Source organism: Megascapheus bottae, chromosome X, assembly GCF_031878675.1.
Source record: "Megascapheus bottae isolate mThoBot1 chromosome X, mThoBot2.hap1, whole genome shotgun sequence".
In the NCBI taxonomy this organism is placed as follows: Eukaryota; Metazoa; Chordata; class Mammalia; order Rodentia; family Geomyidae; genus Megascapheus; species Megascapheus bottae.
Window position 1 is genome coordinate 16,326,404 of NC_143547.1, and position 16,142 is coordinate 16,342,545.

At 36.5% G+C, this 16,142-nt stretch overlaps 1 protein-coding gene across 3 annotated transcripts in view; it reads right to left on the reverse strand.

Annotated features, from left to right (window-relative positions):
• The window catches only part of Dmd (dystrophin), a 1,999,854-nt gene that overhangs the window by 382,053 nt on the left and 1,601,659 nt on the right, over positions 1-16,142 (reverse strand). For all 3 annotated transcript variants that reach the window (XM_090326714.1, XM_090326711.1, XM_090326710.1), the window contains one exon: positions 5,441-5,597. In XM_090326714.1, the coding sequence (XP_090182840.1) occupies positions 5,441-5,597 (157 nt within the window). The remainder of the gene's footprint in view (positions 1-5,440; positions 5,598-16,142) is intronic.

Here is a 16,142-nt window from a genome sequence, read left to right on the forward strand (position 1 = left end):
GTGTGGATGGAAAGTGTTTCAGACAGAGGAGAAGTATGCTTAACGTCTCATTTGAGAGGAAGATCGTGAAGTGAAAAAGAAAAAAAAACGCATAAAAGAGTTTGACTGTAAAGAAAGAAAAAAATCACATAAAGCCTCATTACCCTTACTGAGATTTTAAGTCTTCTTCCAAGGGTATTGAGAAGCCATTAGAATGTAAAGCTAGCAAAGACTTAATTCAATTTATATTTTTACATAGATCCTCCTGAGTGAAAAATAGGGATTGCATTGGAGGGTTGCCAGAGCAGATCCAGAAATGTAAAGAAAAGACTTTTGCAAATATGCTGGTTATCAGTAGGCAAAATTGAAAAATATTTTTTGTAGAAAATGCAGTGATGTGTTGGCAATGGCTGGGTAGAAGTTGGTGATCATGAAATAATACCACTTTGCTACGTTGGTGTTGGAAAAGAAAAAATACTGATTATCTAAGTTAAAAGAAAAAGTCAAGGATTTTAGAAGTTTGGAATTAGTTATTAGAACATATTTTTTGCCAGTCCAGGGCTTGAACTCAGGGCCTGGGCACTATCCTTGAGTTTCCTCAAGGCTAAGCAAGCACTTTAACCACTAGGCCAAACTCCCGGCCCCTAGGCTAGAGATCTACCACTTAAGCCACTGTCACTTCCAGCCTTTTGTGTGTATGTGGTACCAAGGAATCCAACCCAGTGCTTCAGGCATGTTTGGCAAGGACTCTACATTTAGGTCATACGCCCAGCCCAGTTATTAAAACATTTGATGATTAAATCTAAATTGTACTTGGAGGGAGGCAAAGATGAAGGAATAGATGAACTCATATATAAAAGAGAATTACCAATGCATGGGAACTTTGGTTTGGCCAAAAAATAGGTGTTTATCTGAGTGAGCACACTAGCCAGGGGTAGAGAAATTAACCCTATTGCATGTTAATCTGAAATCCAGTGCTTCCGTCTTTATCATGTCACTTTCTCGAGATTCTCGAGAGAATAAGGAGAAGTGCATTTTGCCAGTACTAGCAAAATACTAAAGGCAATAAACACAAATAGAATCTATTACAACATGGTGGGTAAAAGGATCAAGACAATTATTTCCACCAATTTGCTTACTTTTCACCAGTAATCACAATTCAAATCTCCTTATTTTTAGTGTACTTCGGCAGTGATTCATTTTTATTGGTTTCTCAAGCCAAAAATCTACTCTTGTTTTATTATATCATATAAGCATTCTACTTAAAACGTTTATCCTTTTCAAAAATGTTCTTCTATATATACAACAGTATTTGGACTATTCAAAGTAATGACATCATAAGACTGTATCACTATCTTCCATTCTATTTTTTGGCTCCCCTATCAAAGATTAGGTGGCTATAGATCTGTGGTTCAATATCTGGGTCCTCAGTTCTATTCCATTGGTCTGCAGGCCTGTTCTTGTGCCAGTACCAAGCTGTTTTGATAATTATAGCTCTGTAATAGAGTCTAAAGTTTGGAATTGAAACTGTTCTTTCTGCATTGTTCTTTCTGCAAAGAAGTGTTTTTGCTATACGGGGTCTTTTATTATTCCATATGAAGTTTTGGATTGCCTCTTCTATTTCTTTAAAGAATGCCATGGGTATTGCGCTGAATTTGTAGATAGCCCTTGGCAAGATTGTCATTTTTACAATGTTGATTCTTCCAATCCAGGAGCATGGGCGGTTTTTCCATTTCCTTAGTTCTGCTTTAATTTCCTTTTTTAGGGTTTTAAAGTTTTCACCAAAAGGTCCTTTACATTCTTAGTTAAGCTAATTCCTAGGTACTTTATTTTTTTGAGGCTATTGCGAAAGGAGTTGCTTTCCTGATTATTGCCTCATTCCACTCACTGTTGGTGTAGAGGAAGGCAGTTGATTTTTGAGGGTTAATTTTATAGCCTGCTACCCTTCCAAAGTATTGAATCAGCTCAAGGAGCTTGGGAGTAGAGCCTATAGGATTCTTTAAATACAGAACCATGTCATCTGCAAAGAGGGATAGTTTTACTTCCTCTTTCCCTACTTGGATCCCCTTTTTTGCTTGCTTCTTGCCTTATTGCACTGGCTAGGAATTCTAATACTATGTTAAAGAGGAGTGGAGAGGTGTCAGGCACTTCAACAAATTGTGCTGGCAGAACTGGTTAAGCACCTGCAGAAAACTAAAGTTGGATCCTTCTTTGTCACCCTGCACTAGAATTAACTCCAAATGGATCAAAGACCTGGAGGTAAAAGCTGACACACTGTAAACTTTACAAGAAGGAATAGGAGATACACTAGGCCTCCTTGGCACAGGTCGAAACTTTCTTAATAAGGACCAAGAATCACAGCAAATAAGAGAAAGGCTGGATAAGTGGGATTGCATTAAACTGCAGAGCTTTTGTATGGCAAAGGACATAGCTAGTAAATTAATTAGGAAGCCTACAGAGTGGGAGAAGATCTTCACCAACCAAAAACAGACAAAGACCTCATATCTAAAATATATCAACGCTCAAAAAATTGAATCCCTCCAAAACTAACCTCCAAAGTAACAACCATCCCATTAAAAAAATGGGCCAAAGACTTAAAGAGAGTCTTCTCTGAAGAAGAAACAAAAATTGCCTATAGACACATGAAGAAATGCTCAACATCTCTGGCCATAAAAGAAATGCAAAACAAAACAACTCTAAGATTCCACCTCAGTCCAGTTAGAATGGCCAGGTTCAGGAAAACGAATAATAACAGATGCTGGAGGGGATGTGGCCAGGAGGGATCACCACTACACTATTGGTGGGAGTGCAAACTCATTCAACCACTATGGAAAGCAGTATGGCAGTTCCTCAAAAGGCTAAACATAGAGCTCCCCTATGACCCAACAATTCCACTACTTGGCATTTACCCAACCATCCAGAAACTAGGGCATACTAAATCCACTAACACAACAATGTTCATTGCAGCATTATTCACCATAGTGAAGTAAGCCAGACTCAAAGGAACTTAGGCTCAATGGTTTCCCTCATTTGTCATAATCAGTAGAAACCTTGGGCTCTACTAGCAGAGATCTGGAATAGAGCAAAACCTTGATACACAATGCCATATAGTATGAAGCTAATTGAAAAGACCTCCAGGATATTGAAACAAAAGCCATATAATGAATGATTGTTGTTCTTAATGTACTATGTTATCTCTCATCTCTTTTGCTGTCCCTTGGTTATCTCATATTGTTACAGTATCTCACTTTGTTATCTGATATATTGTATTTATTTGTATTTGGTTATTTGAAATTGGATAGGGAAGGGGGGAAAACCAAGATGGGGGGGTGGGGGGGGTAATGGGGACCAAGACATGTGGAAGGGTATCAATATATGTGAATTAATGCACCTTCTATCTGGCAAATATCATGTAACCCTTTTATTAATTATAATAAAAATATAAAAAAGACTATCACTATTATATTTCACCTTAGTATAATAGTTAATAAAATATTGTGAGTTATATCAAGAGAAATGGCTAAAGGGAAAATAGGCAGTTTCCTTGATATTCTTTTTTATTGTGATTAATAGAAGGGGTACATTATATTCACCAGATAGAAGGTGCATAACTTAACAAACATTGATACCCTTTCTCAGGACATGGTCCCCATTCTTTTGCAAAGATTTCTGGGTCTTTCTTTACATTTTAATTCTTGAAAGTTTTTAATTTACTTAATTTACTTGGTAGACTATCCATTACTATTTATTTGACTTTTATTTTTATATCAAAAGCAATTACCATGCCAGGTACCAGTGGTTCAAAACTGTTTCAACCTTGGGTGGTTAAAACAAGAGGATATTGGAATAAGGCTATCCCTTTCAAAAAAAATCAACTAGACTCCTCATTGGTTGTAAGACCACTGTAGTGATACACACTTGTGACTCCAGAAACGTTGGGCTCTCCTAGCAGAGATTTACAATAGAGCAAAACCTAGATACATAAGACTATATAGTATAATGCTAAATGAAAGGACTTCCAGGATATAGAAACAAAAGCCATATGAGTGACTGTTGTCCTTATTTTACTATGTTATCTCTCATATCTTTTGCTGTCCTTTGGTTATCTCATATTGTTACAGTATTTCACTTTGTTATCTGATATATTGGATATAGTTGTATTTGGTTATTTGAAATAGGATAGGGAAGGGGGAAAACAAGATGAGGGGCATGGGGTGGGAGAGGGAAATGGGGACCATGACATGAGAAAGGGTATCAATGTTTGTGAAGTAATGCACCTTCTCTCTGAACATAATGTAACCCTTCTATTAATTACAATAAAATTATATGAAAAAAGGAGGACCTGGCCAAATTAATTAAATAGAGGCAACATTTGGATTTCACTGTAACTCTTAAAACAAATGCTAAAAAATAAAAAATACATGAAAGAAATGAACATTTCTGAACAAATATTTGCTTTGATATAGTTACTATTGGCATTATTTTTGAGGAACTAGGGTTAGAATCCAAAGCCTCACACTTGCTAGGCATATGTTCTATCCCTCAGACCTTTAGGCTTTAGTTCTTTTTCAAGCAAGATCTTCAGTTTTCACATGGAGAAACCTGGACATCAATCATACATTTTGAGCCTCCTGCATAGCCAGAATGAGAAGTACACACCACAGTTGACATCTCTTATTGTTGAATATTTGGTCTTGCTAATTTTTTGATGTGGCTGACTTCTCAAACTGTGATCTTCCCAGTCTCTGCCTCCTCAGTAGGTGGAATCATGGGAATGAACTGTCATGTCTAGCCTAATCATTTTAAAAGTACTATAGCAGCACAGTGATTACTATAAAAAGCAAACCTTTATGCTTTCAAGATATTTCCTGAAACATTTAGGAATAAAATCACATGTGCTTGATGTCTGCTTCAAAATAAAGGGACAAGGAAAGGAAGTAAAGAAGTAATGGGACTGACCAAGGATTGATGATTGTTAATGGTCTGATAAGAACATACATTTTTTTTGCCAGCCCTGGGCTTGAGCTCAGGGCCTGAGCACTGTCCTTGGACTTTCTCAAGGCTAGAGCTCTACCACTTGAGCCTCAGCACCACTTCTGGGTTTTTTCTATGTATGTGGTACTGAGGAATTGAACCCGGGTCTTCGTGCATGCTAGGCAAGCACTCTACCACTAGGCTAAACATACATTTTTATTATAGCATTCTATCTTTTATAAATGTTCAGCATTTTGCATCATGAAAAGGTTTTTAACATAGGCAAGATTTGGGAAATTTCCTAAAGGGCATTATTAATGTAGATGTATTTGACATTTAAAATATAACGGTTTAGATTATTTATAATTGATACTTGGATAAGAAGAGCAAAATAAATTTATATTTGATTAATTTCCAACAAGAATAATTATAAAGTAGTCACTTACTGCTTACTATATTAAAGGAACTAGACTTAAACATGTCCTACCCGGTGTATATCATTCCGCTTTTGGACTGCTGGAAAATCGCCCCCGATAGGTGATTGCCGGTTTAGTTCATCATCTTTCAGCTGTAGCCACACTAGAAGTTCCTGAAGAGAAAGATGCAGTCGCTTCCACTGGTCAGAACTGGCTTCCAAATGAGACCTAGAAACCAAACCAAACCAACCAAACAAACACGAGAAAACTGTGTCAGAATATTTGAAAGGATAATGGAAGGTTTTAGTAATCTCATTATACCAGTTGTTTTTTTCTTTTTCCCCTGGTTGCAAATGATATGGCAGCCATCAATTAATTTTCTTTGCCAGTCCTGGGGCTTGAACTCAAGGCCTGAGCATCCTTGGGTTTTCTCAAGGCTAAAGTTCTATCACTTGAGACACAATACCACTTACAGCTTTTTTTTTTTTACTATGTATGTGGTACTGAGGGATCGAACTTGGGTCTTTGTGCATGCTAGGCAAGCACTTTAGGCCAAAGTTTCAGCCCCACCATCAATGAATTTTTATGTGTACCACTATTGGGGTTTGAATTAAACATATGGCACTGTCTCTTAGGGTGCTCTAATTAATATCTGTTTAATAGAAATGAAAGTCTCATGGACTTTCCTTCCCAGGCTGACTTGGAAATGTGATCTCCAGATTTCAGCCTCCTGAGTTGAGGATTACATGTGCTTATCTGTAACACCCTTTGAGATCTATAAAATGAGGTGGTGTTATTTTGGTGTTAATTTTGAGGAAAGACAGGATTCAATCCCATGTTCCTGTTCCTCAAGTCAAATTCTCTGACTCTGGGCATGATGTATGCATTGGACTCCCTTGCATTCCCATCCTGTTGAAATCAATCACTCTGAATGTGGTTGACAAAAGTAGACCTTGCGAGTAATAAAAGTCTCATAGTTTTCATGTGACTCATACTAGTCCTGGAATAGTTCCTGCTTTGAAAAACAGAGCAGTCTTTCCCCACATTTTAACTTTTCAGTCTCTGTAACTGAAGCAGTCTTTTTCACTGAGTTCTTCTTAGTGTCCATTCCTTTCTTCTCCTCTTTCTTATGCTTCTCCTTCAGGGCTTGGATTCAAGGTCTTATGCATGTTCAGCTTGCTTGCTCAAGTCTGGTGCTCTACATCTTGATCAATGCTGCCAATCTGGCTTTTTAGCCAGTCCTGGGCTTGAGCTCAGGGTCTGAGCACTGTCCTTGGGCTTTCTCAAGGCTAGAGCTCTACCACTTGAGCCTCAGCACCACTTCTAGGTTTTTGCTATGTATGTGGTACTGAGGAATTGAACCCGGGTCTTCGTGCATGCTAGGGAAGCACTCTACCACTAGGCCAAACTCCTGGTCCCCCAATCTAGCTTTTTTGCTGATCTGTTAGAGGTTAAACCTTTTAGACTTTTCTACTCCAACTGGCTTTGAACCACAGTCCTCCAAATCTCATCCTCCTGAGTAGCTAGGACTAAGGGCGTGAGCGAATGGCACCTGGTTCTTTTCCTTTTATATTTTTTAAGATTCTTGTGCACCTGGTACTTGTCATCAAGTTCTAATACTTTCCCCTTTGTTTCCATTGTGTAAAATGTACTATAACAACAACTCATTTAGAAGAGAAAAAAATAACAGACATTTGTCTGAAAGCTTCCCCTAAATTTGAATAATTTAGAAAGAAGACCAAGGGCTTCACTAACAACTGTATTTAGAACATGTTAATTCTTAGAAGCCATTTTAAAGTATACAAATGAATGGTCTGGGCTATAAAATCCACATTTCACTTGAGGACGAGAAAATAAATTAATAAAATAAATCATCACCTAGAAAACAAAGTGGAAAGGCAAGGAGATTGCAAAGCTTTATCTTCAGGTAAATCTGGAATTATGGTTCATCATTCGCATATCATCCACAAGTACTAATTAATTCATAAAAATTAATGTTGCCTATAATATAAGTATAATAAATCTCAAATGCTGTGAAGATAGAACTAGAAAGCATAGCAGTAGGTAGAGCATCCTTTCCTTTTGCTGTTTGGTAACATACCCTGACACTTCAAATACAATTCTCCTTCTGGCCTTCGACAGAGCCACCAAAGAGTACTTATTACTGAAATTAAATTGTCCCAAACTTTCTGCAAGATAATCTGATGGTACATAAATATCCTTAAAATATGCATATGCAATGAATCACATGCATACATTTGAGGAATGATAAGAAAATAGCTAGGAAAGCATAAAAGATATACATAGAAGGTATTAGTTACAGTATTATTTATGTTTGGTGTAAAGTAGAAATTATTTAAATATTTAATACTGGGGAATTTGTTGCATATATAATGGTGAATTCATACAAGGAAATTTGATGCAATGTTTAGTTTGATAGCATAAGTAGTTATGGATATGGAAAAATGAGGAAAGTTATAAGAAAGAAATGTTATTTATTTTCTCAGTTTTGTTTGTGTATGTGCATGTATTTGTTTGTATTTGCTTGAATATGCATGAAACAATTTATAGAATGACAACCAGTTTGTTCCTCAGAGGCATATTTGCAAATGATATATTCTTTGTCCTCCAAACTGTCATGATTTTCTTTTCATAATGTTTAATATGAACATTATACTAAGAAAATAATTAAAGGCTTGATGGGTATTGTAACCTATACTTATAATCCCAGTTACTCAAGAGGCAGAGATTAGGACTATCATATTTTGAGCCCAACCTGGGGGAAGAGTTAATATGTGGTACACTTGAAAGATCAATTATTTCAGAGTAGATGAAAGGATTGTGGTTCATGGCTAGCCCAGGACTAAATATATGATATCTGAAAAATAAAGCATAAAAGGACTTGGGATGTAGCTTAAATGATATAGTACCTGACTATTACATATGTAGCCCTGAGTTCAAACTCAAGTACCCATAAAACTAAAACCAAATGAAGGCTTTTCCGTCAAATAAGAGAAATTATATTGTTCAAGACTAAGTACAGAGTATATAGAGCATGGTGGTCAGTTCTTAAATGTTTCTGTGTCCTCCTCCTCTTCGATGATCAGTTTTCCATAATAAGCTGAATTGAGAATTCCCTATGGAATATTTTGGCTATTTAAGGCCATGCAACAAGCACTGGTTACAAGGATCCCTTGGGATTTCTGGAACTCATGGCTTGGTTCCCCTTGAGGGCAAAAGAGACTATAAACCAGGATATTTTGAAAACAAGTCTAGAGAAGGTAAAAGAGACAAGTATTTATTGAATACCTGTAAGCTCCAGTGAGACCTTGGGTAACAACAAGCTTTGGAAAGGAAGAGAGAATGCAAAGAGGCCAATGCTCAATTTCCTTCTATTTGTTACAGCAAAATGCACCTTCCCTGTGAGGCAGAGGTCTAAGTCAGGAAATGCTGAAGGGCAGGCTGCCCACTGTAAGACAAAAGACTGTTGCTTTGTTTATATAAGGAAGTGTACAACTCTAGTTCTAGGTTAAATGGTGCTGACTAATCATTAGTGGGTCAATGAATTCTTTTGTGTCCCTTAAGAGAAAAAAAAGAAATAGCTCAGAGACCTAGGGAATTCATTTCTAAAAGATCTAAGAGTAACTTAATAGCATGAGCTAAGGATGCTGTTAGAAACGAGGGACAGAGGAGAGTCAAGAAAGTTAACAGCAACAGCAGAAAGACCTGGAACCATGAGATGAAAGCTCTTCACTATCTGGGTGAGGAGGCTTTTCCTAAGGCATGGAGTTAGATAACGTTTCAGAATGTTTGATCATCTCAGCTGCATATCAAACAACTCTTTTCCTCTGAAGGCACAAGAGTAAAAGAAAAGATGTAACATGAGGACAAAACCCGAGGCAAAGGAAAGTGGGCAAGGGCTTGAGAGGAGAAAGTCACATAATAGTTCCTGGTTTAAAACACTGAATTGAAAGGTATCTCATGTAATTCTGTGGTTCCCAAATGTTAGTGCTCACACAGAACTTTTGCTTATGCACATTAGCTTGTTTGGAATGCAAAGGCTCAGTTTCCACCTCCAGAGCCTTCAGAAGTTTGCAAGTGATCTCCAGGATCACTGTTTATGGAAGATTTAAAAAAAAGCTCCCTTGAATGACGTTTTTCTTTGTCTGTCATAAGACTTGAACATAGGACTGGGAACTGTCCCTGCCCTTTTGTGTTCAAGGCTACCTTTTTACCACTTGACCTACAGCTCCACTTCCAGCTCTTTCAGTGATTAATTATAGATAAAATCTCATGGACTTTAATGCCCAAGCTGGCTTTGAACCACAGTCCTCAGATCTGACCCTTCTGATTAGCTAGGATTACAGGCATAAGCCACCAGTGTCCTGCTGAAATGAGACATTTATCAAGATTCACTATACTAATAAACTGCTTTGTTGGCAACTCCTTTGTACAAGTACTTAAAGGTATATGTATGTATACATATATATGCATGTATAAATAGAAATATATTACTTTCCTCAGTGTTAGTCGTTTGTCTCTATAAAGCAAAGGTGTTTTGTTTGGATCAGTGGTGATTTAGAGGCAGTTTAAATATAAAGTAATACTAGGAGCTCAGAAAATATTTTCTTGCTCTTAAGGTTGTGCAATGGTTATGAAATATTGTTAAGATTCATTTCTAGTATGTCTGTTGGAAAAGCTGTCCTGTTAATATTTTTATGGGTGGATATCAAATATTTCTAAATGATTTACTTCTGTTATATATTCTGAATGCCTCTTCCTGAAAATGGTGTGTGTGTGTGTGTGTGTGTGTGTGTGTGTGTGTGTGTGTGCGCGTGCGCATTCATGCACGTGTATGGGGGTGTGTGTGGGTGTGTATGTGCGAGTGTGTGTGTGTGTATGTTTGTATTTTGGTTTGAATGACTTGTCATATCAAGAGCTGGTAGAGATGCAAAGAACCTTAGAGATCATTGTTTAGCCATCAAGTTTTGAAATTGTAGAAAACAAAATTCAGGGGGATACATACAACTTCTACAGCAGTTGTGAAGATGTTTCATATTTAGATGTGGGAAGTAGAAATTATAAGCCATTTTTAGATGAGGCAATCCTTACTGTTAGAAGATTTTGGCCAAATCTTCAGGATTGCAAAAAAAATGGCTTCTTCTAATACTCTGTTTACTTGTACAGACAAAATCAAATAAAAAATTTCATTTGACAGAGCATACATAACTTCTATCCATTTTCTATTAAGACAAGAGCTTAGATGCTACTAGCTTTTAACAAGGCAACTGATGATTCTTAAAAAGTAGGTAATTCCCACAATTTAAAGTGATTGTTATTTCTCTAGATACAGATATTTCAAATATGATTTGGTTGATTCCTACTTTGACATTATCAATAAAACTTAACTTGAATTCTTTTGTAAAATAAATAATATAGCCCTGTATATCTTGAGTACCCTTATAAACTAGAATAGCACTCAAACATATACCAACTGGAGGAATAATAGTAACCCACAGAAAAAGAAGATAGGGTGTTAAATACAAGGAGAAGTAACAGTTTTCTTCCATACAAGACTTAAATTCTGACTTCCAAACATAATTAACATTCTAAGAATAGGAGAAAGGTGAGAGATACTCAATGTCCAAGCTGCATAGTTTTTTTGTCCCTAAAAAGTAAAAAAAGCTGTGGTTTAATATCTGGGTCCTCAGTTCTATTCCATTGGTCTTCAGGCCTGTTCCTGTGCCAGTACCAAGCTGTTTTGAGAATTATAGCTCTGTAATATAGTCTAAAGTTTGGAATTGAAATTCCTCCAGCGCTGTTCTTTCTGCTAAGAAGTGTTTTTGCTATACGGGGTCTTTTATTATTCCATATGAAATTTTGGATTGCCTCTTCTATTTCTTTAAAGAATGACATTGGGATGTTGATGGGTATTGCATTGAATTTGTAGATAGCTCTTGGCAAGATTGTCATTTTCACAATGTTGATTCTTCCAATCCAGGAGCATGGGAGGTTTTTCCATTTCCTTAGTCCTGCTTTAATTTCCTTTTTTAGGGTTTTAAAGTTTTCATCGAAAAGGTCCTTTACATTCTTAGTTAAGCTAATTCCTAGGTACTTTATTTTCTTTGAGGCTATTGTGAAAGGAGTTTCTTTCCTGATTATTGCCTCGTTCCTCTCACTGTTGGCATAAAGGAAGGCAGTTGATTTTGAGGGTTGATTTTATAGCCTGCTACTCTTCCAAAGCTTTGGATCAGCTCAAGGAGCTTGGGAGTAGAGTCTATAGGATTCTTTAAATACAGAATCATGTCATCTGCAAAGAGGGATAGTTTTATTTCCTCTTTCCCTACTTGGATCCCCTTTATGCTTGCTTCTTGCCTTATTGCACTGGCTAGGAATTCTAGTGCTATGTTAAAGGAGTAGTGGAGAGAGTGGGCATCCTTGTCTCGTTCCATATTAAACCACAGACCTATGGCCACCTAATCTTTGACAAGGGAGCCAAAAAAATAGAATGGAAGAAAGACAGCCTCTTCAACAAGTTGTGCTGTTAGAACTCGTTAAGCACATGCAGAAAACTAAAGCTGGATCCCTCTTTGTCACCTTGCACTAGAATTAACTCCAAATGGATCAAAGACCTGGAGGTAAAAGCTGACACACTGAAAACTCTACAGGAAGGAATAGGAGATACACTAGGCCTCCTTGGCACAGGTCGAAACTTTCTTAATAAAGACCAAGAATCACAACAAATCAGAGAAAGGCTGGATAAGTGGGACTGCATTAAACTGCAGAGCTTTTGTATGGCAAAGGACATAGCTAGTAAACTAATCAGGAAGCCTATAGAGTGGGAGAAGATCTTCACCAACTAAACAACGGACAAAGGCCTCATATCTAAAATATATCAACAACTCAAAAAATTGAATCACTCCAAAACTAACCTTGAAAGTAACAACCATCCCATTAAAAAATGGGCCAAAGACTTAAAGAGAGTCTTCTCTGAAGAAGAAACAAAAATGGCCTACAGACACATGAAGAAATGCTCAACATCTCTGGTCATAAAAGAAATGCAAATCAAAACAACTCTAAGATTCCACCTCACTCCAGCTAGAATGGCCAAGATCAGGAAAACGAATGACAACAGATGCTGGAGGGGATGTGGCCAGGAGGGATCACTACTACACTGTTGGTGGGAGTGCAAACTCGTTCAACCACTATGGAAAGCAGTGTGGCAGTGCCTCAAAAGGCTAAACATAGAACTCCCCTATGACCCAGCAATTCCACTACTTGGCATTTACCCAACCATCCAGAAACAAGGACATACTAAACCCACTAGCACAACAATGTTCATTGCAGCACTATTCACCATAGCAAAGATATGGAACCAACCTAGATGTCCCTCAGTTGATGAGTGGATCAACAAGTTGTGGTATTTGTACACAATGGAATTCTATGCTGCTGTCAGAAAGAATGACATCGCCCCATTTGTTAGGAAATGGAAAGACTTAGAAAAAATCATATTAAGTGAAGTAAGCCAGACTCAAAGGAACTTAGGCTCAATGGTTTCCCTCATTCGTCATAATCAGTAGAAACCTTGGGCTCTACTAGCAGAGATTTGCAATAGAGCAAAATCTTGATACATAAGGACATATAATGTGAAGCTAATTGAAAGGACCTCCAGGATAGTGAAACAAAAGCCATATAATGAATGATTGTTGTCCTTAATGTACTATGTTGTCTCTCATCTCCTTTGCTGTCCCTTGGTTATCTCATATTGGTATAGTATCTCACTTTGTTATCTGATATATTGAACTTATTTGTATTTGGATATTTGAAATTTGATAGGGAAGGGGGGAAAACCAAGACGGGTGGGGGGTGTGGGGGGGAGGGAAACGGGTACCAAGACATGTGAAAGGATATCAATGTATGTGAATTAATGCACCTTCTATCTGGCAAATATCATGTAACCCTTTTACTAATTACAATAAAAAAAGTAAAAAAAGCAAAAGACAAAACAAAACAAAACAACAAAAAAACTCTGTTGCTAAGTCTTGCTCTATTTTTATTGTCCACCATAGTAAAACTGACTGTTCTTTTTTTGCCATTCCTGTGGCTTGAACTCAGGGCCTGAGCACTGTCATTGGACTTTCTCAAGGCTAGAGCTCTACGACCTCAACCACAGCCCCACTTCAGGCTTTTTCTATGTATATGATACCTTACTACTAGGCCAAACTCCAGGCCTGTTTTAACTTCTTATCACAAGTAGTTGCTAAATGATATATTGTTGCTGTGGATTATATAATGCTGGTGTTCTTTGACTTTCAAACTGATGTTTATAATATCATAAATGTTACTTTTACATAAATATAATATTTACACATTGTTTGGTCAAGTATAAAAATCTCACAAAATGTACACTTTGTTGAAATTATGATATCATGTGATTCTCACAGTTGAGTATGTACAATAATCTGATAAAAATCAAGTAACAGGCTCAATTGAACTTTTTGTAAATATTGCCTATATAAAATTCCTTTCAACATTTCTCAAATTGTAAATATTTAAAAATAGAAATGTAAAGCTATGAATATAAAATATTTCAGAATCACAAAGACTTTCTTTGACTAATCACCATTCTGGATAACTCTGTGCGTGTGTGTGTATGTGCGTGTGTGTGTGTATGTGCGTGTGTGTGTGTGTGTGTGTGTGTGTTTGTACATTTGTATATACAAGTAACGGAATTCAGTGTACTTTTCCTCCCTTGAAATAATCTTTCATTTTATTGGATGGTACTTAATTATTACTTGACTTTTTACTTTTACTTCCTATTCCTTGTAGAAAAAAAATTTGTGAAAAGACATAGAGAAGTGTTAGTATATATTGTTCTTGGACTGAATATGACACAACAGTATAGAATTTCAATTGAAGCAGTCCCATTGTTTGTTTTCTCTGAAAGATGTCTAATTGGTTTTTTCTTTTCTCTTACCTTTTATCAATTATATTGAAATATTAGAAAATCAAGGCAGAAAACCTCAACCAATTGGATAGTTTATAAAATATGATTAAAGAATTAAGACACCACAGAATTGTAAACTTGCAAAACAACCTGTGTTTCTGGACAAATCATGTCATTTTAGTGAGGTAAAAACTGAGGTGATTCAGCTAAGTAACTTGTTCAAGTTTTATGCCAGGTGGTAAGAGGAACAGAAGAGAAACTAACCACTACCCTAGGACTATTTCTTTTCTACATTTTGAGTTTGGAATTTAGCTGGAGGCAGTAAATATGGCCCTATTAAATAACTCATGAATATTTAATGAAACATTACCAAGGAATATCATCTATCTATCTATCTATCTATCTATCTATCTATCTAAATTCTAGAGGTTTGAACCCAAGGCTTTATGCATGTAAAGCAAGCATCGTATCACTAAGCTATAACCCCAACTGCAAGTATATATTTGAGTAGTACTGAAAAGAGCTTGTGAAAGAATAGCCCTAGAGAAATAGTCATATGGAATTCACATGAAATTTACAGGATGATCGGAGAGCTTATAAGTGTGCAAACTAACATATACATGTTTACATGAGACAGGAAATTGCTGGAAAGCAAGAATGAGGTTAGAAAGTAGAATATACTTGTTTCAGAGAATCCATGTTGAAAACAAGCTAGAATAGGTGATATCTAGAATTGCTAGAATTATTACTTGGTAAAAAATGCCCTGGAAGAAAAGGAAAAAATGAAGGGAAGAGATTATCATGAAATTATTAGTCATACCAGCAGATAATGGGTCCCCTAGAGTCACACAGTCAAATATAATTTCATGAGAAAAGTGTTTGCTTTATTTTTTTTGCTATACTTCATTCTTGATTGTATCTTCATGCCTAGATGACTACCTGGCATACAGTAAGCACTCATTAATTACTTGTTGAATGAACAAATAAATAAATGAGTGATGAGACTGAAGCTTTAATTTAAAAAAGGAACATTATAAAAACAGTAATTACAGAGTAATCATAAAATTATTGGGAGTTTTGGTTGTGAGTCTTTTCTTTTTTTGAAATAAATGGTTTCAAAGTTCCTCATATAAAAATAAACTAATTGAATAGCTGGTGTTGGGACTTAAACTTAGGGCCTAGGTACATTCCCTGAGCTATTTTGTTCAAGGCTAATGCTCTACCCTTGAGCCAAAATGTCACTTAGGGCTTTTCGGTGATTAATTGGAGATAAGAGTTTCATAGATTTTCCTGCCTGGATTGGCTTTAAACTGCAATCTTTAGAGCTCAGCCTCCTGATTAGCTAGTATTACAGGTGTGAGCCACCAGTGCCTAGATGAATTCACTATAATTTTGAAGCATAAAATATGTTATAATTTCATTAGGCTCAGATGGCTAATATCTATAATCCAAGCCACTCCAGAAGGCTGAGATCTCAGGAACAAAGTGAGACTGGGCAGGAAAGTTTGTGAGAATCTTATCTACAAGCCAGTCTTAGTGAAAAAAAAGCTAAGTGACAGTGCCCAGATCCTGAGTTCAAGCCCCAGTAGCAACACACACACACACATACATCTAATTTGAACAAACAAGATTGCTTTTCTAGGGGTTCTTTGGAATGGCTTTTTAATTGTCACTTTTTAAGATCAAATAACCACTAAAAACAATAGTAAGGATATTTACAATATAGGCTTGCTAGTATCATTAATGGTTCTGTATCACATTTTGCACACTGTTGTATCCTATTTCACATTCATCCTAAATTACTATCACTATTGTGCTTTTCTTAA